This window comes from Eretmochelys imbricata, chromosome 4, assembly GCF_965152235.1.
Source record: "Eretmochelys imbricata isolate rEreImb1 chromosome 4, rEreImb1.hap1, whole genome shotgun sequence".
Classification (NCBI taxonomy): Eukaryota; Metazoa; Chordata; order Testudines; family Cheloniidae; genus Eretmochelys; species Eretmochelys imbricata.
Window position 1 is genome coordinate 12,333,249 of NC_135575.1, and position 24,806 is coordinate 12,358,054.

At 44.5% G+C, this 24,806-nt stretch overlaps 1 protein-coding gene across 1 annotated transcript in view; it reads right to left on the bottom strand.

The window, feature by feature from the left end:
- LOC144263448 (transmembrane protease serine 11C-like) overlaps positions 1–24,293 on the bottom strand; it is a 62,038-nt gene extending 37,745 nt beyond the window's left edge. The window contains exons 1-3 of the mRNA XM_077814321.1: positions 24,142–24,293; positions 18,106–18,227; positions 17,071–17,189 (exon numbers count right to left, since the gene is read on the bottom strand). Of these exons, the coding sequence (XP_077670447.1) occupies positions 17,071–17,189; positions 18,106–18,227; positions 24,142–24,293 (393 nt within the window). The remainder of the gene's footprint in view (positions 1–17,070; positions 17,190–18,105; positions 18,228–24,141) is intronic.
- Positions 24,294–24,806: the final 513 nt, after the last annotated feature.

Below are 24,806 nucleotides of genomic sequence, written 5' to 3' on the forward strand. Positions count from 1 at the left end.
TGTTAGTCTCTAAGGTGCCGCAAGTACTCCTGTTCTTTTTGCAGATACAGACTAACATGGCTGCTACTCTGAAACATGCAGAATAGCATTTTCACTTCTACAGCGAGCCCTCATTGTGACAGAACAGATTAGTAGCCATGTTTTTAGAGAAACAAGAACTATTCAGTTAGTTAACGTTAGGGTGCCTAAGTAGAGCTTGTCGAAAAATGGTATGTGTATTTCAGGGGGGAAATCCCCTCCCCTCCACAAAAATGTTTGCTGTTGTTGAAATTTAGGCACCAAGAAAGAAGTAGAACTTCTATTTGTGTAATGAAAAAATATAAACTAACACGTGCAGTGTTTTTCCAATTGTAAAAGGGAAAAGAGGCAAAAGGGAAGAAAGGCTGGAGAAGGAAAAAATCCTAAATTAAAAGAAAATAAAGAACCTTTATTTATAAAGCTAGAAAGTTTTCAGTTTTTCAGGATATGCACATATTTTTAAAGCCCAAATCTTCAGCAAAACAAAAAAAGACCATGTTAGTAGGAAAAAAAATCTTTGAATAAACCATTTTGACTGAGTCCATTTCTAAGTCCTCATTTAGGTATCTAAGTAACCTGAGCACCCAGCACCTGTCTAAATAAGGACGTAGGAACCTAACTTTAGGGAACTATATTTAAAAATATTGTCCCATTGCTTTATGAAACTTGATAAAAATAGGACCACCACATTGCTGGGGACTTGATATTGCAAGACCCCCTGCCGAGGACTAGCCTTGATGGCCCTTTGAAAGCTTTGGCTAGTGCAGAATGTAGCTACAATACTTGCCTTCTGAGTGAGGCAGATGGAGGAAGCATATTTCCCCAGTGGCTCATACCCTGCCCTCACTGCAAATCCATTTCCAGGTAAAGTTCAAAATGTTGGCCACCAACTAGAATGGCCGAAATGACTTAAGCCCAAGTTTTAGCAAAGTGGGTCATGTTCAGAGGGGAGTTTAGGTCGGGAGAGACCACGTCTAATTCACACCTTTTTCCAGCCCTTTCAACATGTAAATTAAACCAAGCCAGGCTTGCTGAGACTCACACCCACTTCACAATGTGTAATTTACTCCCTCTCACACAGTAGCTGGTTTTACAATTTGGCCAACTCAGTTTGGGTCTCACAGGTGTAACTCACCCACTAAGGGGATGGAAGCAAGAGCTGTATCAGAACAAGCAGTAGCAGGAGGGTACAAACAGGCATATGGTAAAATAGGCTCTGCTTTACTCCACTCTTCCTTAGACCTCCTTCCTCTGTAAATTATTCTAGTTCAGACACCTTTGGACTCTCATATACCCTCCTCCCAATACTAGAGAGACAGGGTGGGTGAGGTCGTATCTTTTACTGGATCAACTTCTGCTGATGAGAGGGACAAACTTTTGAGCTACAGAGAGCTCTTCTTCAGCTCTGAGTGCCTTTCCCAGACCTGGAGGAGAGCTCTGTGTGGCTTGAAAGTTTGTCTCTCTCACCAACAGAAGTTGGTCCACTAAAAGATACGACCTCACCCACCTTGTCTCTCTAATATCCTGGGACTGACACAGCTACAACTACACTCTTCAGAATATGTAATTCCCACCATCCTGTACATCACCTCCCTCTTCTCCTCTTATCCACCACCACAATTACAGACACTGGGTGTACTCCATCACCCTGTCCCAAAGGGAAAGCTCCTGGAAGCTGGTGCTCCAAGAAGATCTACTCCTGCTGTATGTATGCCTAAGCCAAAACCTGGGCACAGTAAGGCACAGATCCAGCAAAGCACATTCTTCGGTTTAAGCCTGCAAGTGGTTCCACTGACAAAAAGAACAACTCACGTTCTTAAGTGCTTTGCTGGATCCAGGTCCTTAAAGTCCCTTACAAGATACACCTGTTCGTACTGGCTTTTCAGTTAGCTGTTGGCCCTGGAATTCCATGCAGTCAAGTTTTTTCCTACCTTCTGTTCTTTAAAACCATGGGAATATGTAGGTGATGATTTTAATTCATAAGGTCCTAAAAAGGATGAGTTCCATAAAGCAACGGATTCCTTTTTGTTTGTGTTGTAGCAACCAGGCAAGGTACTAACAAACTTCAACAGGACTTTAAATTAGAGTGGAAACCTCTTTACCAAGCTGCTGCTGCACCCTCGGTAGCTCTCACTCCGCCTCCTCAACTTCCCCCCCCCCCTTCCTGTTTCCTGTCCTTTCAGACTCCCAACAGCCAGTGCTCCCAGTTCTAATAATTACAAGCAGCATCTAAACACCACATTCCCTCCTCTCTTAAGAAACTCTAATTAAAATAAACATTGTTGTTCTAACCACAGGAACAAATATGAAACAAGACACTATACTGTTGGCAGAAATATTACACTGAAAACACTATAGATACTATATAACATAATCTCTAGTCCAGACAGGTGGTCGTCTGGGTCTGACAGGCTGTCTTTGAAGCCCCAATTCCAGTGCAATGTCTTGTTGTGTTGATACTACAGTGAAGTCATCCAATGCAGACTGGGAGTTGGCATAATCTCCTCTTGATGCATCGGCAGGTGCAAGATAAGAAGCATTCCATACCCGCCCATCACAAAGTCGATAGGTGTAAGGTCCCTTCTTCTCTATGATTTTAAGAGGAGCTGTGAATTTATGGTCCCCTTTGCATAAAATTCCAGGTTTCCGTATTCTAACGAAGGAACCACACTCAAACTTTGCATCCTTAGCACCCCGCCACTTGTCTGTGAAAGCCTTAGACTTTGCTTGGTTCTGTTCAACTGTTTTTCCTCACATCGGTTGGGGCATCAGGTCGTGCCTTTAACAATCCAGCAATGTTCAGTTTAGTATTTATCTGTTTCCCATGCAGTGACTCTGCGGGTGATCTTTGCATTGTGGCATGTCGTGTAGCCCGGTATGCTTGCAAGAAATCAGTAGTGAAGGGTATCCACAATCGCCCTTCCAGTTTAGCCGTTTGCAAACTCTCTTTCAAACTTCTGTTAAACTGTTCGATTTCCCCATTGGCTTGAGGGTAATATAAGGATGACCTTCTGTGTAAAATGTCCCTCTCTGCGAGAAAAGTTTCAAACTCCAGGGAAGTAAATTGACTACCATTATCTGAAACCACTTCTTTGGGGTTATCTTCCCTGCTAAAAACTGAAGAGAGGAACTTAATTACTGTAGCAGAAGAGATTTGCGATGTAAATGCTTCCTCAGGCCATTTACTGAAATAGTCTATTAAAGTGATGGTATAACGGCAGGTTTCAGAGTAACAGCCGTGTTAGTCTGTAATCGCAAAAAGAAAAGGAGTACTTGTGGCACCTTAGAGACTAACCAATTTATTTGAGCATGAGCTTTCATGAGCTACAGCTCACTTCATCGGATGCATAACGGCAGTCACTTGGAGCAGTATCAAAGAGTCCTACAATGTCAATCGTCACTTTTTCCCATGCAGATTCAGGAAGAGGAACAGGCTGTAATGGAGGGGTACATGTCACTGCTGTCTTATCATGCATTTGGCAAGTGACACAGGATTTTATGAGTGCTTCAGTTTGAGAGTCCATCCCTGGCCACCAATACAGATCCCATAGTCACTATTTGGTTCTGACAATTCCTTGATGAGTATCGTGTGCCAGGTGTAGGAGTTTTGACTGTAATTCTTCTGGCACAAGTGTGTGTACCTTGTAGCACACAGCCATTGAGCAAAGAAAGTTCACCCCGAACTCTAAAATAAGGCAACAAAACTGGGTCAAGGTTTTTAGGGTTACTAGGCCATCCTGTCAGAAATTCCCATAGTTTTTGTTGAATTGGGCATGCTGAACAAGCGGCTTGAAATTGTTCTTTTGTAACTGCAGTGAGAGCGCTTGTAATAAGTGCAACTACTACGTCCTCATCCTCCAGTGGACCATCTGGTGAAGGCAAAGGCAGGAGAGAAAGGCCATCAGCTACCACATTTTGGTTTCCAGGCTTATATTCCAGTTCATAATTGAAAGAGAGTAGTCTTGCAGACAATCTAGCAATATGATATCCTGCTCTTCCCAGTCCTTTTGTGGTAAGCAACATCGTCAAAGGGCTGTGGTCTGTGCGCAACTTGAACGTGCAGCCCCACAGGTAAGTTCTCCATTTTTCAGTAGCCCAGACACAAGCAAGTGCTTCTTTTTCGACTGTAGAATATTTCCTCTCAGCATTACTTAGTGTCCTTGAAGCAAATGCAACAGTCCTCTCTGTAGTTGTCCTCATGAAGTTGTGTGAGGACAGCCCCAAGTCCATAATCAGAAGCAATGGTAGTTACAATTGTGGGTAATGCAGGAGTGAATAGTGCAAGTACTGGACTATGTACAATCAAGTTTTTCACCGTTTCGAAACTAGCTTGTGCATCTGTTGTCCACGCTAAGGTTGAACTTTTCCATCGTAATTCTCGTAACAGTTCAATGACAGAAGCATAATTGGGAATGAATTTTGCATACCAGGAGGTAAGACCCAAGAAGGAACATAAGGTTTGCAAATCTGTTGGAGGAGGAGCATTTGAAATTGCCAGGATATGATCTGGATCAGGTTTTAGTCCAGCCTGTGAAATTGTATGCCCCAGAAAGAAGAGTTCAGTTTGTTAAATTTGCATTTGGACCTATTGAGCTTGAGGCCTCCTTTGCTGATGCAGTTTAGTAAAGACTGCAGGTTATTGTCATGCTCCTCAGAAGTATTTCCAAACACGATAATATCATCTAGATAGCACTGAACTCCATGTTGATTCTTCAGAATCAATTACATTTTTTGGAAGGCGCTTGGGGCAGATGCGAGACCATATGGAACACATTTAAAACTAAATAGTCCCTCGTGTAATAAATGCTGTGAGGTCTCTGCTATCTTCATGCAACATAACCTGGTAGTATCAGGTCTGCAAATCAAGAGTAGAAAACATCATTGCTCCATGGAGTTCTGCAAATACTTCTATGTGAGGAAAAGGATGGCTGTTAATCACAATAGCTTTATTCGTCTCCCTTAAGTCCACACAAAGGCGAATGCCTCCAACCTTCTTCTGCGTCACTACTATAGGTGAAACCCATTCCGAGGAGTCTCTCTCTTCAGTAATGTCCTTTTGAATATGTTTTAAGTTCCTCTGAAACAGCTTCCCTGACTGAAAATGGTAAGCACCGTAACTTCTGTCATACAGGCATCACATTATTTCGCATTTTAACTTTATGCAGAAACCCATAAGCACAGCCGAGTTTCTCCTCAACCTGGTGTTGGGTCCCAGCTGAAACTGGTGTGTGTACCGCAAGAATGCTTTGCTGAGGAAGATCAATTCGTCCATTAACTACCCTGAGATTTAAAGCAGCCAGTAAATCTCAGCCAAAGATAGGAGTGCCTTTGTGGACAATGTAGAACTCTGCAGTTACACAGCGATCACCAAAAGTAACTATTGCTGGCAGGCAGCCATGTACTGGAATATGGTTTTTCAAATAGCACACCAAGTGAAGTTTGGGTTCAGTAAGAGGCACATCTTTAAAGTAATGCAAATAGATGGAATCAGGTAGTATAGATACTGCTGAGCCAGTGTCCAACATTAGCTGAATAGAGTATGATTTGCCTGAAGGTATGGCGGAAACATTTACAGTGCACTTTATTTGTTCTGGAATATGTGCAGTAATGATTTTGTCCACGCTCAGTACAGTAACATCTGGTACTGTAACTGCATGCACCTGTTGATTGAACTGGCTGCTGTGACATACTTTAGCAAAATGCCCAATCTTTTTGCAATGATTGCACTGAGCTACTTTTGCCGGACATCCTGTGTAGCTTGCAAGGTGTTGTGGGGATCCACAGTGAAAGCATGCTTTTACTGTATTTTGAATTTGCTGATTCAGTGGTTTTCCATTAGTTTTCCTCTTGTAATCATTTGTCTGCAGCGATAGTGAACTTTTCTGCAACGGAGTCACAGCCTGGACTGTGCCTCCTGGATCCATGCTCATTATTTTGGCTTTAGCTGTAGCTGACTCAATATGAGTAGCAATGGTTATTGCTTTTTCTAGTGTAAATTGTGGTTCTAGAAGTAAGCGTTCTCTTACACTAAGCACGGTTGTTTTCTCAATGAGCTGGTTTCTAATCTCCTCATCTGCCATATTCCCAAAGTCACCAGTTACAGACTCCTCAGGGAAGCACTATACTGCATTATAGTCTCCCCCGTTTTCTGCTCACGCTGGCGAAATCTGTAGCGATTAGCTACTACATTCACTTTGGGCACAAAAAAGTTCTTTAATGCAGTGAGTGCAGTCTCATATTTATCATCTGCAAGGGGAAAAGTGTAAAATATACGCTGCCCTTCTGCTCCAAGGCAGTGGATTAGCAGAGCACACTTTCTTACTTCAGAAATCTCTGTAGCAGTGATTGCAAGCAGGTAAGTTTCAAACATATGGATTCAGACAGTAAAAGCAATTGGAGGCTCACCTGGGGTTTGCTGAAAGGGTGCAGGTGGGTTCAGAGGCAGAAGATCCATCCTCATCGCCAAAATGTTGTAGCAACCGGGCAAGGTACTAACAAACTTCAACAGGACTTTATTTTTAGAGTGGAAACCTCTTTACCAAGCTGCTGCTGCACCCTCGGTAGCTCTCACTCCGCCTCCTCAACTTCCCCCCATCCTTCCTATTTCCTGTCCTTTCAGAGTCCCAGCAGCCAGTGCTCCCAGTTCTAATAATTACATGCAGCATCTAAACACCACAGTTTGTTTATTTTACTTAGTCCTCATGGTCATTCAGTTGAATTAGACTTTGCCAGAGTAAGGACTGCATAAAAAAATTAACAACCATGCGACCATATGGCCCTAAATTTGGGATTGTTAATGGCTCATAATCCATGCTATGTAAAGTGAACCCTGATACCAGATTGATGGGTGCCTTATAAATGGATCTAATAAACAGAACTAGCTGTTTAGTCATTGCATTAACTCAAGTGTAAAAATATAATCAGGCAGGCCAAAAAAGAATCTGAAGAGCAATTAGCCAAAGACTTAAAAACTAACAGCAACATTTTTTTTAAATTACATCAGAAGCAGGAAGTCAGCCAAACAGCCAGAGAGGCCTCTTGATGTTCGAGAGCTAAAGGAGCACTCAAGGAAGATAAGGTCATTATGGAGAAGCTGAATGAATTCTTTGCATCAGTCTTCACACCTGAGGCATTCTTTTTAGATGACAAATCTAAGGAACTGTCCTATATTGAGGTGTCAGTGGAGGAGGTTTGGGAACAAATTGATCAATTAAACAGGAATAAGTCACCAGGACCAGGTGGCACCCAAAAGTATTGAAGGAACTCAAATATGAAATTGCAGGACTACTAACTGTGGTATGTAATCTATCATTTAAATAAGCTACTGTAACAGATGACTGGAGGATAGCTAATGTGACACTAATTTTTTAAAAAGGCTCCAGAGGTGATTCTGCTAATTACAGGCTGATAAGCCTGACTTCAGTACCGGGTAAACTGGTTAAATTATAGTATCAGATACATGGAGGAACAGGATTTGTTGCGGAAGAGTCAACATTGCTTTTGTAAAAGGAATTCACGCCTCATAAATCTATTAGAATTCTTTGAGAGGATCAACAAGCATGTGGACAAAGGGGATCCAGTGGATATAGTGTACTTGAACTTTCAGAAAATCTTTGACCAGGTCCCTCACCAAAGGCTCTTAAACAAATAAGCAGTCATGGGATAAGAGAGAAAGGCCTCTCATGGATCGGTAACTGGTTAAAAGATAGGAAACAAAGGGTAGGAATAAATGGTCAGTCTTCAGATTGGAGAGAGATAAATAGTGGTGTCCCCTAGGGGTCTGTACTGGGACCAGTCCTATTCAACATATTCATAAATGATCTGGAAAAAGGAGTAAACAGTGAGGGGTCAAAATTTGCAGAGGATGCAAAACTACTCAAGATAGTTAAGCGCAAAGCAGACTGAGAAGAGTTACAAAGATCTCACAAAACGGGGTGACTGGGTAACAAAATGGCAGATGAAATTCAATGTTGATACGTGCAAAGTAATACACATTGGAAAACATAATCCCAATGATACATATAAAATGATGGGGTCTAAATTAGCTGTTACCACTCAAGAAAGAGATTTTGGTGTCACTGTGGATAGCTCTCTGAAAACATCGTCTCAATATGCAGTGGCAGTCAAAAAAAGTGAACAGAATGTTGGGAATCATTAGGAAAAGGATAGATAGTAAGACAAAATATCATATTGCTTCTATATGAATCCATTTTGAATACTGTGCGCAGATGTGCTCACCCCATCTCAAAAAAGATATATTGGAATTGGAAAAGGGTAACAAAAATGATTAGGGATATGGAACAGCTTCCATATGAGGAAAGATTAATAAAAGTAGGACTTTTTAGCTTGGAAAAGAGTCAACTAAGGGGAGACATGATAGAGGTGTATAAAATCATGATTGTTATGGAGAAAGTAAATAAGGAAGTGTTATTTACTCCTTTACATAACACAAGCACTAGAGGTCACCAAATAAAATTAATAGGCAGCAGGTTTAAAACAAATAAAAAGAAGTATTTCTTCACACAACACACAGTCAACCTGTGGAACTCCTTGCCAGGGGATGTTGTGAAGGCCAAGACTATACCAGGGTTCAAAGAAGAACTAGATACGTTCATGGAGGGTAGGTCCATCAATGGCTATTAGCCATGATGGGCTGGTATGATGTCCCTAGCCTCTGTTTGCCAGAAGCTGGGAATGGGCAACAGGAGGAGATGGATTATTTGATGATTACCTTTCTTTTCATTCCCTCTGGAGCACCTGGCATTAGCCACTGTCAGAAGACAGGATACTGGGCTGGATCGACTGTTGGTCTGACCCAGTATGGCCGTTCTTATGTTCTTAAGAATTCTTCCACAGACTCCGCCTCAAAGAATTCTTTCACAAAAATGACACCACTCACAATTACCAGGTCCCCACTAACTATCATAAGAAAAAGAATAATCTGACTGGATACCGTAGAGCAGATGAAACCACACGCTTGATCATTATATTGATTGCTTCAGGAAAAAACCTGACTGTAAAAATCTTTAAACTCACATCCACCAAAATCTCTTCACCACCAAGAGGACAGCCATACAGTCCCTGAAATCTCACCACCAGAGAGCAATCAAACCAGCAGACAAAGGGGGTGCCATCATAGTCCTCAACTGTTAAGACCAACCAACAATTCTCTGACTCCAGCTACTACAGTATAAAGAACTCAAAGAAGACCCCACACCAGAGTTTACCCAAAAAGTTGAGGATATCATCAAATATTTCCCCAAACAACTCCAATAGAAACTTTACAATCTCATCCTCCATGAATGCACCCTAAAGACCTTCTATATACTTCACAAGATACATAAACAAGGGAACCCGGGCAGAACCATCATATCTGGCCATAGCACTCTTACTAAAGGAATATCAGGACGCATAGGAACCATCCTCAAACCACTCACCACACAAAGGGCCAGGTTCCTCCAGGACACAACTGACTTCCTCCATAAACTCTGCAACATTAACCACCTCCCTCAGAAAACCGTCCTTGCCACCATGGATGTCACTTCTCTATACACCAACATCCCTCACAGTGACAGCATAGCTGCCTGACTGTAATATTTACAAGACAATGGACAACCCTCTGAGAGCCATCCCAAACACATTGCCAGATTCATCCATTTCAATCTTCACCCACAACAATTTTACATTCAACAACGAACACTTTGTCCAAGCCATGGGAACAACCATGGGTGCTAGGACACCTCCCCAGTATGCCAACCTCTTCATGGGCTGCCTTGAAGAAGAATGGCTGGACAAACACACCACAAAACCGATGATATACTTTAGATAAGTTGATGATATTTTCATCCTCTGGATGGATGACAAACTCCCTCAGATTGCCATAACTTCAGAAACCGCCACCCATCCATTAAACTCTCTCTGGAACGCTCCCACGCTAGCATCAACTTCCTGGACACCACGATCAGCTTCAACAATGGAACCCTACAGACAACTATACACAGAAACCCACGGATCACCACACCTACCTTCATAGATCCAGGAACCACCCCAAACACACCGAGAAATCTGTTACCTACGGCCAGGCACTCAGACACCACAGAACATGCTCCAAGGAGAGAGTCCAGGATACACACCATAGCACACTCAAAACTATCAGGAATTGGGGCCTGCAGCAGAGCTAGTTTCCAAGCAGCCTCATCAGTACAGCTGGCCTGCAACAGCTGCCTGATAACCCCAGAACCTCATTGGCTTCCGAGGCCAGCAGGCTGGTTCTTAAGCCAGCTACAGCAGCAGCTCGCTAGCTTCTCAACACTCATGCCCACCAGCATGCTTGCTCCTGCTCTACCTTATTCCTATCTGATCCTGCCTTGCACCCAGCCTTGCCTCTGTCCCGTCCCTGCCTTGAACCCATCCTTGCCTGCTACCCTGCTTGCTCAAGTTCCTGACCTCTGGTTTTGAACCTTGCTTCTGGCTCCTGACTATGGACTCTGGCTCCTGACGATTGACTCTGGCTCGACCCCTGACTCTTATATCCAGTTCCTGACTTCTGGTCTTGACCCTGGCTCTGGCTCCAGCTCTGACTACAGCTCTGGCTCCAGCCACTTGGCCTGCTGCCTGCTCTGGACACTAGGCTAGACCACCCTCATCCTGGTTGGCTGGCAAAAAACTGCCTTCCCCAAACAAGAACACTCCACCCGAGAAGTAAATCGATTCAAGGAACAGGCCACCCAAATACCCCAAGAGAACCTGCTAAATACAGAAATAACCCCCCTCCCTCCGACTGCACACCCCTACTTGTCACCTACCACCTCACACTAGAATCCATACAGGGTATCAAACAGCTACAACCCATGTAAAGTGGGGACCCCATCCTGAACGAAATCTTTCCTGAACTCCCTCTTCTGGCCTTCAACCAACCTCCCAGCCTCTCCAAGCTCATTATCAGAAGCAAGCTCCACACAAACCAGACCATGACAACTCAAAGCAGCACTAGACCCTGCCAGAACAACAGATGCAAAACCTGCAGACATATTTCCACTACTACAATGATCAACACCCCCCACAACACAGCTTTCAAGATCCATGAGTCCTATACATGCCTATCACAACACATGGTGTACCTCATCCAGTGCACTCAATGCCTTAACAACAACAACTATGTGGTTGAAACCAGACAATCACTACACTCTCGAATGAACTCACACAGGAAAATGATAAAAATGACAAAAACACCCTGTCACCTGTGGGTGGACACTTTTCACGCCGCAACCACTCTCTATCTGACCTCTCAGTCCTCATCTTCAAAGGAAACCTCCACAACACTTTCAAAAGACGAGCCAGGGCACTTAAATTCATAATTCTGCTAGACACTAAAAATCACAGACTGAACAGAGACACCAGATGTATGACTTATTACAACAATCAGTAATCCATTAACCACCACCCCCTTTTTTCCCTCCCATATGACTGCAGAGGCGTCAATGGGTCACTCCACCTTGAATGAACCCTTAGTATTGTATTAACTACCTATGCTAAACAATCTGTTCCACCTTGTATTTAACTGTGCTGCTTGGAGTATCTTTTCTGGACTGGAAGAACTCTGTGTAGCTCAAAACCTTGTCTCTTTCACGAACAGAAGTTGGTCCAATACAAGATATTATCTCACCTACCTTGTCACAGTTAAACATGTCCCTCTAATCAAGTAGCATGGGTGTAAATGAGGACAGAATCTGTCCCACATCATCCTGGTAATCTAATCCGGAAATCCTTGGATATAACCAGTTCCAAAACAGCCACTTCAGTGTAGTTCATTTCAAAACTGACCATTTTCCCCACAATCCATTTTGTAATAATTTCCCATTGACAATAAAAGTTATTTGTATAGCATGCTCTACAATACTTTTCTTATTGCCTTTCTAAATTTTTAAAAACAATGGAAAATTATTGTTTTTAAATGCCTTTACAATATTTGGTAGAGAAGTAACTGGATTTGATGCTCTGACAAGGTATTATCTGCAAACCCACATTATTTGTCCTCAGACATACTCAAGTATTATATTTCAAGAGTGATATTCATTGAAGTAAGCCTATCCTAAACTTCTATACTTAACGAAGTGGTGGATTCTCCACCACTTGAAGTCTAATTCAAGATTAGATGTCTTTGTAAAGAAGATGTTCTTGATCAACCTCAAGATATGGGCTAGGTTCAAGAGTAACTGGCTGAAATCCCATGGCCTGTGTTTTACAGGAGGTCAGACTAGATGATCATCATAGTCCCTTCTGGCCTTCATATCTATGCATCTAGCACCTTCCATCTGAAAGGAGACCTACAAGTTTTATACATGATGCACTGATTCATATACCCCTCTGCTGACACTCAGTCAGTGCCGGGATGGGAAATGGGGGTGGTTTTCAGATTATCATGAAGGAAGAAGGGGCAGACCTGCAAACCTACAGAGACGGAGATTTCTTGGGGAAATCCAGTTCCACCCCACAGCTCTTGGGGCATTTGTGCAGAGGTCTGGCCTCTCCACACTTCTCCTTTGGCCGCACAGTTTGCTCTGGAGCCACACTGCCACCTCCACCACCGCAGCCCACCCAGCCAGGAGCTGGCTAAACACCACACCCTGGCAGGAGAGTTGTGGGAGATAAGGGACGGGACAAGGCTGGAGGAGGGGTTTAAATTTAATGCAGGAGGCCATGAAGGGACGGACCTGGCCAGGCCCGTGGCAGAGGAGGAGGAATCTGAAAGTGGGGATTTTCAAGCCATCTCAAAAGGAAAGCCCCACCCGTGCAGTCCTCATCATACTTGGGGCTCTGCAGTGGCCCCGCTAGAGGTGGAGGTCACCCAGCTAAGCCACCGCGTGGAGAGCTGAGGGATCCCTACCAGGGTGAGCCACAGTAATCACTACAGATGTGCAGCCCTTCGGTGGCTGGATCAGGGTACAGATGGGGCTGGCGCTATGGCTGTGCACCCCCACTGAGGTTATTATTGAGCGGGACGGGAAGCTGGCCTCTGGGAGGACTAAGGGAAAACAGATTGATTTGGTGGGGGCAGCGGAAACCGAACTAAAAATCTGTCATGGGGAAAGGTAGGAACTGTTGGTTTCCAGGGAGTGGAGGCAGAAAAGCCAGCAGAGAGGAAATGTTCTCTGAGGAGTCTAAGAGGAGATCAGCTGGGTTGTAAGGGGACCCACTATAAAATAAGCTTGGGAGTGGGGGGCATCCGGAAATCATGAACCCCCTGTCCATGCACCTGGGCTCCCTAGATACCACATACAGGAGGAGAAGATCTGATTGAGTGTATTTTAGGGTGGGAAGGGAAGATAACTTTTCAAGCTAGCCAGAACAGCGCAACCTGAGCAGAGATTGGATCAGGACCCCAGGCTAACATCTTGCTCTCTCAGAGAGGTCTAAGGGAACTCTAAGGTCCACTCGGGGTAAGCAAGCCGGGAAGCAGAAACCTTTCATTATCTCCTTCCCCATTTCCTCCAGCTCCCAGCATCATCCCGGGAATATGTTTGCCAGACATTCCAGTCAGTTGTTGGGTGCTGATCAGTGCACCAAGCTTATCAGTGCTCCAGCATGATTTCCAACCTTCCCGTCGGTCTTCAAGGAGATAAGGAAGCAGGAAGCGTTATTCATACTTGCAGTGTCAGTGTCCCATGCTGAAGCTGCACTGAGTACAAATGTGTACGCAACTGCTCCCAGGGAAGGTATTGGAGTGGGGGTCCAAAATATTCTACCAGCTCTCTAAACACAACTCGTCTCTGACCTGTTCTGAGTATGGACAAAGGAAGCCTATTCAGACAAGGATCGGAGCAGGGAGAGACTGCCAGGAGTTGCACAACAGGTGGTTTGAGTGTATCAGATTGTTAGGGATGATTCACTTTTGGTAACCATGTTTATCGTTATGAAACGTACTGCATTTATCTACAGAGCATCCCTGTGATTAATGGCAATGGGGAGGCTTAGGGCTGTTAAAACATTGAACCCAGAGGGATTCGAGTAAATCCAGATGAATTAGGAAGCAGGAACAACCACAAAGGGACAGGAAGCTGGGTTTTAACAAACAGGTGAAAATCCTTTGGATTGAAATGGTGGCAAGTTGAGAAAACTGCCAATTAATAAGAATGCTTTGAATTGTCTGGAGCAGATTGGGCTGAATTAGGAGGAATCTCATGAGTAGTGGAAATGTTTTTCCTAGAACTGCCCCAGAGTAGAGGAACTCCTTCAAATACCACAGTCAGCCTTGATCTTTCTCTCAGTTACGTCAGCTGGAGTTTTGCCACTGGTTTCATGAAGGGGCAGGATTAGATCCACTAAGAGTCTATCATTATTCATTTATATACTAGGTTGTTTTCTAAATTGCCAAGGGCAATTTTAAAAAGGTAGTCTGAATACATTCCATTCATCCTTTTTGGATAGGCCAGCTGAGGTTAAGAGAAAGAGGAGGAGGGGAAGAAGAAACGGTACAATTTTTTTTGTTGGTGAGAGCTAGAAAGCAAGGTGATCGATGTTTTACAACAGGTAACGTTTCTGTGGCAATGGACAAGAGTGCACCATGGAGCGAGTCAGGTCCAAGGGAGATGGGGAGCTCAAGCCACCTGCAGAGAAGTTCACCTATGGGGCAAGGACAGCTCTTGGGAGAGAAGATTGTACGAGTGGCTCCAGGAAAGCCGGTGTACTCCTCGGGATCTTTATTAGAGCAGCACAAATACTGTTCATTCGATAATACATCTAACTATGAACACATTGCTTATCAAATAAAATTAATCCAGGAAACAACATTATTCTTTCAATTTGTGGAGGATTTTTCCCCCTCCACCAAATTCTCTGATTCTCACACATTTGAAATCCCCACACATTTGTAGGAGTTTACGGTAGCATCTGAAGCCCCAACTAAATTCAAGGCCGGTTGTGCAAGGTGCTGTACAAACACAGAGTAAGAGACAGTTCTCACATTGAAACACTTGCAATCTCAGGTCTCAAGACAGACAGAGGGTGGAAGCGGAAAATAGACGCATGGAGAAGAGCAGTGACTCAGACAAGGTCATACAGCTGAGCTGGTCATTGGCAGAGCCAGGAATACAACCCAGGACTCCCAAGCCAGGACTCTGTCTCCCAAGGCAGGATGCTTTCCATAGTTTACGTGTTGAAGTGAAGTGACTATGTTGCACAGCCCTCAGTAAATGACTGAGTAGTGCTGGGAGAGTGGGAAGTGCTGATTGCCCTGGTGTGAACAGCTAGGCAAGGTCACTGAACAGAAAGTGAGAGAGACAAGCATCATGTCGTGAGGAATAAAAGACATGAGCACAATTGCTTGCTTATTGCTGCAAAGGATTGAACTCTGCAATTATCACCAGCAGAGAAGTGTAATTTCCTTTCTTATTTTCTCTTCCAGGTGCAGTACGTATCTATTTCCATAGCTCCTCTATGAGGGATAGCCAGTCAACTCATGCCTATCCCGTGCTATCAATAGAGTTGTTACCCAGTGCAGCATACCAAAGGGACTGAAAAAGGGCTTAATGCTGCCGGGGGCTGGGTGCCCTCAGCTCCCAGCAAAGCCGTCATTGACAGCTAGGGCTCTCGGCACCTTGCAGGCCCAGACACTGTAATACAATTTTTTCCCCTACGGAGAGAATCATAAACAGCAAATGGGATCAAGATTAGGTGGCTTGCTGACCCATCCAGGGGACTTGTTGAATTACTAAAGGGAGCAGGAAGGAGACTGAAACTCAAGTGTATTTTCATTCTGATTGCAGTAGAGGTCCAGTCCCAACGATCTCATCTAAATCGACGAGAGAGAGTCAGAGTGGCAAGGGAAGTGGCTTATGTCATAGAATATCAGGGTTGGAAGAGACCTTAGGAGGTCATCTAGTCCAACCCCCTCCTCAAAGCAGGACCAATCCCCAACGAAATCATCCCAGCCAGGGCTTTGTCAAGCCTGACCTTAAAAACTTCTAAGGAAGGAGATTCCACCACCTCCCTAGCTAACCCATTCCAGTGCTTCACCACCCTCCAAGTGAAAAAGTTTTTCCTAATATCCAACCTAAACCTCCCCCACTGCAACTTGAGACCATTACTCCTCGTTCTGTCATCTGCTACCACTGAGAACAGTCTAGATCCATCCTCTTTGGAACCCCCTTTCACGTAGTTGAAAGCAGCTATCAAATCCCCCCTCATTCTTCTCTTCTGCAGACTAAGCAATCCCAGTTCCCTCAGCCTCTCCCCATAAGTCATGTGTTCCAGTCCCCTAATCATTTTTGTTGCCCTCCACTGGACATTTTTCAGTGTTTCCCACATCCTTCTTGTAGTGTGGGGCCCAAAACCGGACACAGTACTCCAGATGAGGCCTCACCAATGTCGAATAGAGGGGAACGATCACATCCCTTGATCTGCTGGCAATGCCCCTACATATACATCCCAAAATACCATTGGCCTTCTTGGCAACAAGGGCACACTGTTGACTCATATCCAGCTTCTCGTCCACTGTAACCCCTAGGTCCTTTTCTGCAGAACTGCTGCCGAGCCATTCGATCCCTAGTCTGTAGCGGTGCATGGGATTCTTCCATCCTAAGTGCAGAACTCTGCACTCATCCTTGTTGAACCTCATCAGATTTCTTTTGGCCCAATCCTCTGATTTGTCTAGGGCCCTCTGTATCCTACCCCTACCCTCCAGCATATCTACCTCTCCTCCCAGTTTAGTGTCATGTCCAGTCACACAGCAGGTCAGTGGCAGAAGCTAGGTCTACCTGCCAAGTCTGTCAAGGTTCTGAGTCTGTTCCCGCTCCACCCACAAGCTTTAGCTCAAGCTGTGGCAGCTCATGCTTCTAGCTCTGGACGTGCCTGGTTGAATCCACAGCGTGTTGGCCAACTTGGCGGTTGTCAGAGATAAGCAAACCCTGACACAGGCCAGCCCTGGAGCTCAGGGGACAGGAGTCAGAGGTTTGTGGCATAACAGCACATCATTCTGATTTCACGTTAATCACCCCCTGCATGTTCAATGATCAGTTTATAAAGGCAGGGAAGGAGAGAGAAATCCTGACATACCAGTCTCTCGATCCTTCCACTCTGGTCTCTAAACTCTCCTGAGGATTGACTGGCCAGGCCATCGCTGTACTGGATACTGGTGACTTTAAAGTTGCCATTGTAATAGAATAGCTTCTGATCTGAAAGGAAAGAAAAGGAATGGGTAATACTTGCCTTACAGCCCATCCAGGGCTGGCTCAGACCACTCTGGGGTCTCCTGCAAAAACATTTCATGGCCCAAGAGTGGGCAGGTCTCCATCTGCATGAATGCCATTCAGACAGCAGCAGTCCAAGAGCTGGCAGTGGTGGATAAAAGTTTCCTGTTGAACAGAACAGGAATGGGGATTGACCCTGCCATTTGGGTCGAGCAGAGCTGTAACAAAGGGGGGAAGATCATCCAATTCCCCAGAAGGATATCCCCATCAACCTCTCCGGCAACAAGCAGCCGTTCATATTCAGCCCCCCACAGCGCCAGAGCATGGGCAAGAAATATCGTTCTGGCACCCTGCCCTCCCTCCAGGGCTTGCCCAAAATTGCGTGTGTTACAGTGGTGCTTAGGAACCCCACTCAAGGATCAGGGTCCCATTGAGCCAGGCGCTGTACAGGCACATAGCAAAAGAAGAGCTCACAGTCTGAATGAGACAGGACACAACAGATGAACCAGACAGACAGGCCGGGTGGGAGAGTCAGAATAGAATGGATAGTTTCTCAGAAAGCTCAGCTGGTCACTTGGCAAACCAACGCCACATGGCAGTGATGTGCAGGCATCACAGCAGAGGTGGGTTTAGCAGAAGGATCTGAAAAGAGTACAAGACATGAGCAAGAGACAAGAGCGACAGCGACACTTGCTAGCCCCTGTAGCAGGAGGCAGCATTGAGCAGCGATTGCTGAAGGGGGAAAGAAGCAGGAGATGCAGACGGTGGTGGTAACTCCCCCTAGAGGAGTTTTAATTCTGTTGATGGAAACACTGGCTCCCAGTAACATGCAAAGCACCTGAACCCGAGGGAGCTGCACCATACTACATGCCCAAACAGTGAAAATACACGCAATACTTACCATAGGCCAAAAAATACACCAGGAGGCCGATGGTGATGGCCAACGCCATCGCTGCAGCCACGGCGATTAGAGCGCTCTTCCAGGGCTCGAAAAATTTCGGTTTGGTGGCCAACTGGTGAACTCTGAAAAGCAAAGGGGGAAAAACACCCCCCGCCTATCAGTAAATGTACCAAGAATCCCAACCTGTAATTTCCCCAGCGACCTCCCCGTCCCAGACAAAATGCTCCAGGGCCGTGCTGCCACCCCAAACAGCCAAAAAGCCTGAGTCAGGCCTTAAAAATCAGGAGAGTTTAGGAAAAACAGAAATGAGTTCTTTCCATTTGCTTGCTGGGTATTAAGCCTTTAGGGCTCGCCTGGGTCACATTTTCAAGTTTCTCTTCACGGTCCAGAGTTCTAGAAACCTACTACCTCTTTTAAATGAAAGCCAAGAGGCTCACATAACTCCAGGAGCAGGAGCTCTAACAAAGACACCAGATATCATGAGACTTGCAATAAAATCGCAAGAGTTGGCAGTGAGATAGGGCAAACATAATACCTATCTTTAAAAATGGGAACAAAGAGGACCCCAGGTATTATAGACCAATCAACCTAAATTCAACACTGGAAAGATACTGGAACAAATTATTAAACCATCAGTTTGTAAGCACCTCGAGGATCATAGGGTTATAAGGAATAGTTAGCATGGAATTGTCAAGAACAAATGACGCCAACCTAATTTCCTTCTTTGACAGGGTTACTGGCTTAGTGAATAGGAGGAAAGCAGTTGACATGACAGATCTTGATTTTAGTAAGGCTTTTGACACAGTCTTACATGGCATTATCATAAGCAAACTAGTGAAATGTGGTCTAGATAAAATTATTAGAAGGTGAATGCAAACCTGGTTGACAGGTAGTAAACCATTGGTCCTTTGAGTGCTATCAAAATGAAAGGATATATCTAGTGGCGCCCCATGGGGTCAGTCCTGGGTCTGGTCCTAGCCAATATTTTTATTAATGACTTAGGTAATTGAGTGGAGAGTACAACTGGCAGCAGTCCTGAAAAGAATCTGAGGGTTATAGTGGATCACAAATTGAATACGAGTCAACAGTGTGATGCAGTTGCAACAAAAAGCTAATATCATTCCGGGGTGTATTAGAAGAAGTGTTGTATGTAAGACACGGGAGGTAATTGTCCTGGTCTACTTGACACTGGTGAGGCCTCAACTGGAGTACTGTGCCCAGTTCTGGGCACCACAATTTAGGAGAGAGGTGGACAAATTGGAGAAAGTCCAGAAAAGAGTAACAAAATGATTAAAGGTAGAAAACCTGACCTATGAGAAAAAGTTAAAAAAACCCGAGCATGTTTAGTCTTGAGTAAAGAAGAGTGTGGGGAGACCTTATAGCTTTCAAATCTATTAAGGCTATTATGAAGAGGACAGTGTATATTTGTTCTCTATGTCCTCTGCAGTTCGGCCAAAAAGTAATGGGCTTAATCTGCACCAAAGAAGACTTAGGTTAGATATTAGGAAATACTTTCTAACTATAAGGGTAGTTAAATTCTGGACAGGCTTCCAAGGGAAGTTGTGGAATCCCCATCATTGGAAGATTAAGAACAGGTTGGACAAACACCTGTCAGGGATGGTCAAGGTTGACTTGGTCCTGCCTCAGCAGGCTGGACTTGATGACCTCTTGAGGTCCCTTCGAGCCCTACATCTCTAAGATTCTATAGTGGGGGGCCCCTCTTGGCCACATTTCTAGTTGTTAAAACAATCTGCATTAGGACTAGAGATGAAGTCACCTCTCACTGAAGAGTTCCTCCTTAAGTTTCCCCATAAGCAATGCAGAGTTCAAGATACTGCATCCTCTGAAGATCTGGAGATACCGACCCTCACGCTGCATCAGCCTACTTGACGGTCTGGGTGATATCTCAAGCATAAACTGGTCAGAAAATGGGTGAAAGTGGCAAAAGAACATAACTTTCACTAACTCTGCAAGAATCAAATCATGGTCCCATTGAAATCACAAGGGGTTTTACCTGAATTTCAGTGGGATCAGGATCTGGCTTGGTGTTGCTTGGGGACCATTGTTTAGCCCCTTTAATAACCAGTTTCAAGTCTGATTAGAGTCAATGAGACTTGTACGCACGGACACCAGGGCCGGCGCTGGCCTCAGGAGTGTTTTGGGAAGGGGTGGGGTAAGTTAAAGCAGGGTGTGGAGGCACGTTATATTCTGCAGCCTGACGTTAGCTGCTTTTCCTGCTACACACGCCCCCCTTCCGCCCCCATCGGCCTGCAATTTACACTCATTTTGCTCACCTGCTGAATGCCAAATGAATGTGTTACAGTACTTCACCACCTACACCCATTTTTCAGTGCAACGGGTGTAACTAACCCTGCTGTTTACATCACCATGGCATTTGGACCAGTCTCCCATGGGAGCTATGGATGCCTCCATTCACTCCAGGCTGCATTCGGATTACAGACCACAAAGGGATCAAACATGAACAAGACCAACAGGGGTCCTTTTCTGTTGCAGGCTTGCTCCCTGCACAGTCTTTCCAAGTGCTTGCTCCCAGATTAGCTTTGAAATCTTCTAAAAAGATGCATCACTGAACAGGATAATGACAGTGATTGAACACTATGTAGCTTCAGCATTACAATTATAGCTGTGCCCAAAAACCTGCAAAGCTCAGATTCACCTACAGAGCCCCAATCCAGGGGAAAAAACCTTCAGTACATAGGTTTCAGAGCAACAGCCGTGTTAGTCTGTATTCGCAAAAAGAAAAGGAGTACTTGTGGCACCTTAGAGACTAACCAATTTATTTGAGCATAAGCTTTCGTGAGCTACAGCTCACTTCCTTAACTTTAAAAAAAAAAAAGAAAAGGAGTCCTTGTGGCACCTTAGAGACTAACCAATTTATTTGAGCATGAGCTTTCGTGAGCTACAGCTCACTTCATCAGATGCATACCGTGGAAACTGCAGCAGACTTTATATATACACAGAGAATATGAAACAATACCTCCTCCCACCCCACTGTCCTGCTGGTAATAGCTTATCTAAAGTGAGCATCAGGTTAGGCCATTTCCAGCACAAATCCAGGTTTTCAAGTGGTCCCACTGAATTTTTGTGTGTGCTGTCACGTCTTTTAAACTCGCTGTTGGTTATGGCAACACTTTGACAACATGAAACCAAAATATGTTACTTGTAATGCAATCGTCTCCAAATTGCAATATGCCCATCTAAAAACACATTACAGTACTCAAAGACTTCAGATTAAGTATGTATCTAAGTGTCCTTTGCTGGATCAGGGACCTAGATTTGAACTTTCCCAAAAATTTAGGGGGAAATGGATTGAACTGGGACCTTGGATCAATCATAGAGAAAGGCAACAGCTGCTAAATTTGAATAGGGATCCAACTTCCCTAAAGCTGGCAGTGTCTGGTTCAGACCCTGCTTTATAAAAAATACAAACAAACCCAACTGCTCATGTAGAAACAAGAGCCAATGCTGATTCAGCCATCATTGAAATGCTTCTATGCTGCTTTCGAATGAACAACAGAGTCATTAGCTGTTGTTTTCAGCATCACCAACACCCTGAAGGTTTTGATTTCTATTTCCTGCCCAGGTTTGCCGCAATGTGTTTTCAGTAAGGAATAATGGGATTGCTGTATTACTGAGATCAGGCAGGTGCTGCAGCTCCAACAGCTCATGGCTGTTTTAGTTCCAAAACAAGTTTGAATTCCCAAGGGATCCTTGCAAGGACTGAGGTTGTTGAAAAGTATGCACAGTGGGCCAAACTCTGTGATCAGTTAGAGCCATGCAGCCACTCTGAAGTCATTGCCGTACAGTGAGCATCAGCCAGGATGGGGTTCTGTGCAGGGCACTTAGAAATTTCTTTCGTGAGATGAGCCTTCTGAGAAGTCAAGCTAGTGTACTCCCTTGCTTCCAAGATCTACAACGATTTAATTCAGAGATTTGCCCCGTATTTGCGGGATAAGTGATGCAATTCTTTTACATGTTCTCCAAATAGCAAGCTTCCTTTCCAGTCAGAAGGAGGCTACACACTTTACTCGTGCCTGGTCTATGCAGTTTTTGTACTGGCATGACTATTTTGGTTAGGGGTATGATATTTTTTTCTTATACTGAAATAGTTACATTGTTACGACCCCTAGCATGGATGTAGTTTTATCAATATAAAAAGCCCCTAATACCAGTATTATATATTTCCTGTCTCTTAAAGGAATAAGCTATATCAATATAAGCACCTTTATACCAGTATAACTGCATTGACAATAGGAGGGCTGTACTGCTTTAAATATACTACAGCAGCTCGTGCAGAGACAAACTGTGCAAGATCGCACTGGTGCTCCGTTTCCACATTGAAATGCAAAGCGAAGTAGCTGAATATATGCATATTCTGTTACAGATAAAAAGCTGGAAAGGGTGCTGCTACGGTTGGGAAGGACATAGGGTGAACTAGTTCTTTTCCTTTGTATTGGTTTGCAAAGACAATGCCATATTTTGTACAATCTTAAAAAAAGTTTCAGTGCATTTAAAGAATAAATTTCACCAATCCAGAACCAAGATTTTTTTTGTTTCAAGTTTCCAGGGACAGATTATAATCAGCAGTAAATTTAAAATAATGTTAAAGTTCACCAACAGTAAAATGTCTTACTAAATTAGACCCCTCCAAGTTGCAATGCAATGACATTGCAGGATCAGGGCCTTATTCTTTTAACTCCATAATAAACTACTCCCTGGAGATAATAGTTTCATTGACAATTTCAGTGGGACCACTTGTGGAGTACAGTGCTATTCAGGGAAAGGGTATCACAGTCCGTCCCTGAGCAATTAGAGTCACACAGGCAAAAATACAGGACTCATGCCACAGAAGCTTTACCCTTAAAAAAAGGCACCTTAAGCTGTTCAGTTTGGGGGCAAGAGCGGCCAACTAAGTTAGGGGAAATATAAGGGAACAGCCTCAGCCACCATACATTTCTAAATGAAATCCAAAGCTTTCAGGTCTAGGTAAGTCTGGCTAAGGATTTCCACTTGAATTTGCTTTTCCAGCCCACGATCCAACTGCCCCATCAAACCCCAACTCTCCCAGTCATCCCGCCCATGAGCCCCACCCACACATCAAACTCCAGGTTCCCCTCACATCCAGCCCGTGAACCCCCCCAAACCATGACCCCCCCCCTTTTATCCCGACCAGTGGCTCTCAACCTTTCCAGACGACTGTACCCCTTTCAGGAGTCCGATTTGTCTTGTGTACCCCTAAGTTTCACCACATTTAAAAACTACTTGCTTACAAACTCAGACATAAAAACACAAAAGTGTCACAGCACACTAATACTGACAAATTGCTTACTTTCTCATTTTTACCACATAAATATAAATATTGTATTTACATTTCAGTGTATAGTATGCAGAGCAGTATAAAGTCATTGCGTGTATGAAATTTTAGTTTGTACTGACTTCGCTAGTGCTTTTTATGTTGTCCATTGTAAATCTAGGCAAATATCTGCGTGAGTTGATGTATCCTCTGGAAGAACTCTGCATACCCCTGGTTGAGAACCACTGAGCCAGACTATTCCACCATCTTGCACTTTCAATCTGTGACCCTCCAGTTAGTTTCCACGCCTCCTCCTGCTGCCCCTGCAGTGAATCCCTTCTCCTCTGAGGATCTGTACATTTCAGAATGGTCCATCATGAGTAGGGTGACTGGATGTCCGAATATTGTAGGCACAGTCCTGATATTTGGGGCTTTGTCTGATATAGGCACCCATCACCCTCCACTCTCCTCCCAATTTTTCACACTTGCTATCTGGTCACCCTAATCATGAGCAGCATTCTGTCTAAGCATCCTCACAGGGAGAGATGGAGTGAGGTTAAGCCACTGGCTTTTGGACCGGGGGAAGAGAGGAGATGACTGATGGCCTCACTCCAGGTCCTTCAGACGCATCTTAATGTAAACAAAAAAATCTCCACAAACAGCATCCCTTGCTACCATTGCTCCCTCAAGTCCTGCTCAGGAGGATTAAACACGTCACCTACCTTTGAAGGTCCCATGGCACGCCCCGGTAGGTCTGGTAGCCTCTTTGAGATCGACTGAAGTCTCGAAAGCACCGTGAATGCTGCTGGTACATACAGTCATCGCACGGCTGGGTGTTGCAGGGAGAATAGGGTGGTAAGCGAAGAGGCTTCATTGAGCTGCTTGTGGTGGAAAACTCAGCAGCGTGTGGGTTTAATGCAAAATGCAGGAACCGGCATGCAAGTAAAACCCCAAGCAGATGTGAGCACAGAGACAACAAGGAGACTACAAGCTGCCAATCAGCACTCAGTTGTGTTTGACATTGACAGGCTCACATGGCAGAGCGGCCACACCCACTAGGTGAGAAGACTTGTTCTTCACCAGACAGGATTCATAACAGGAAGCTCTTCACATTTCCTGCCAGTATACTCCCTTTTTGGCAAGCTGGTGTCACTGGGCTGTGACCTAAATGCTAGCACCCTCTAGTTTGAACTCCTGGTCAAATCCCTGTTCCTGAGCCTGCATCATTGGCTTTCCTACAGCACCCCTCCTACACGACGATGAGAGAGAGAGCAAATAAATGAATACAAAAACAAATGGCTTCTGCCTGTCCAACTCTCCCCAGCTGCTCACTCCTCCCAGACTCGCTTGGCATCAGAGATCACAGCTACGTATGCATCTGGCCAGG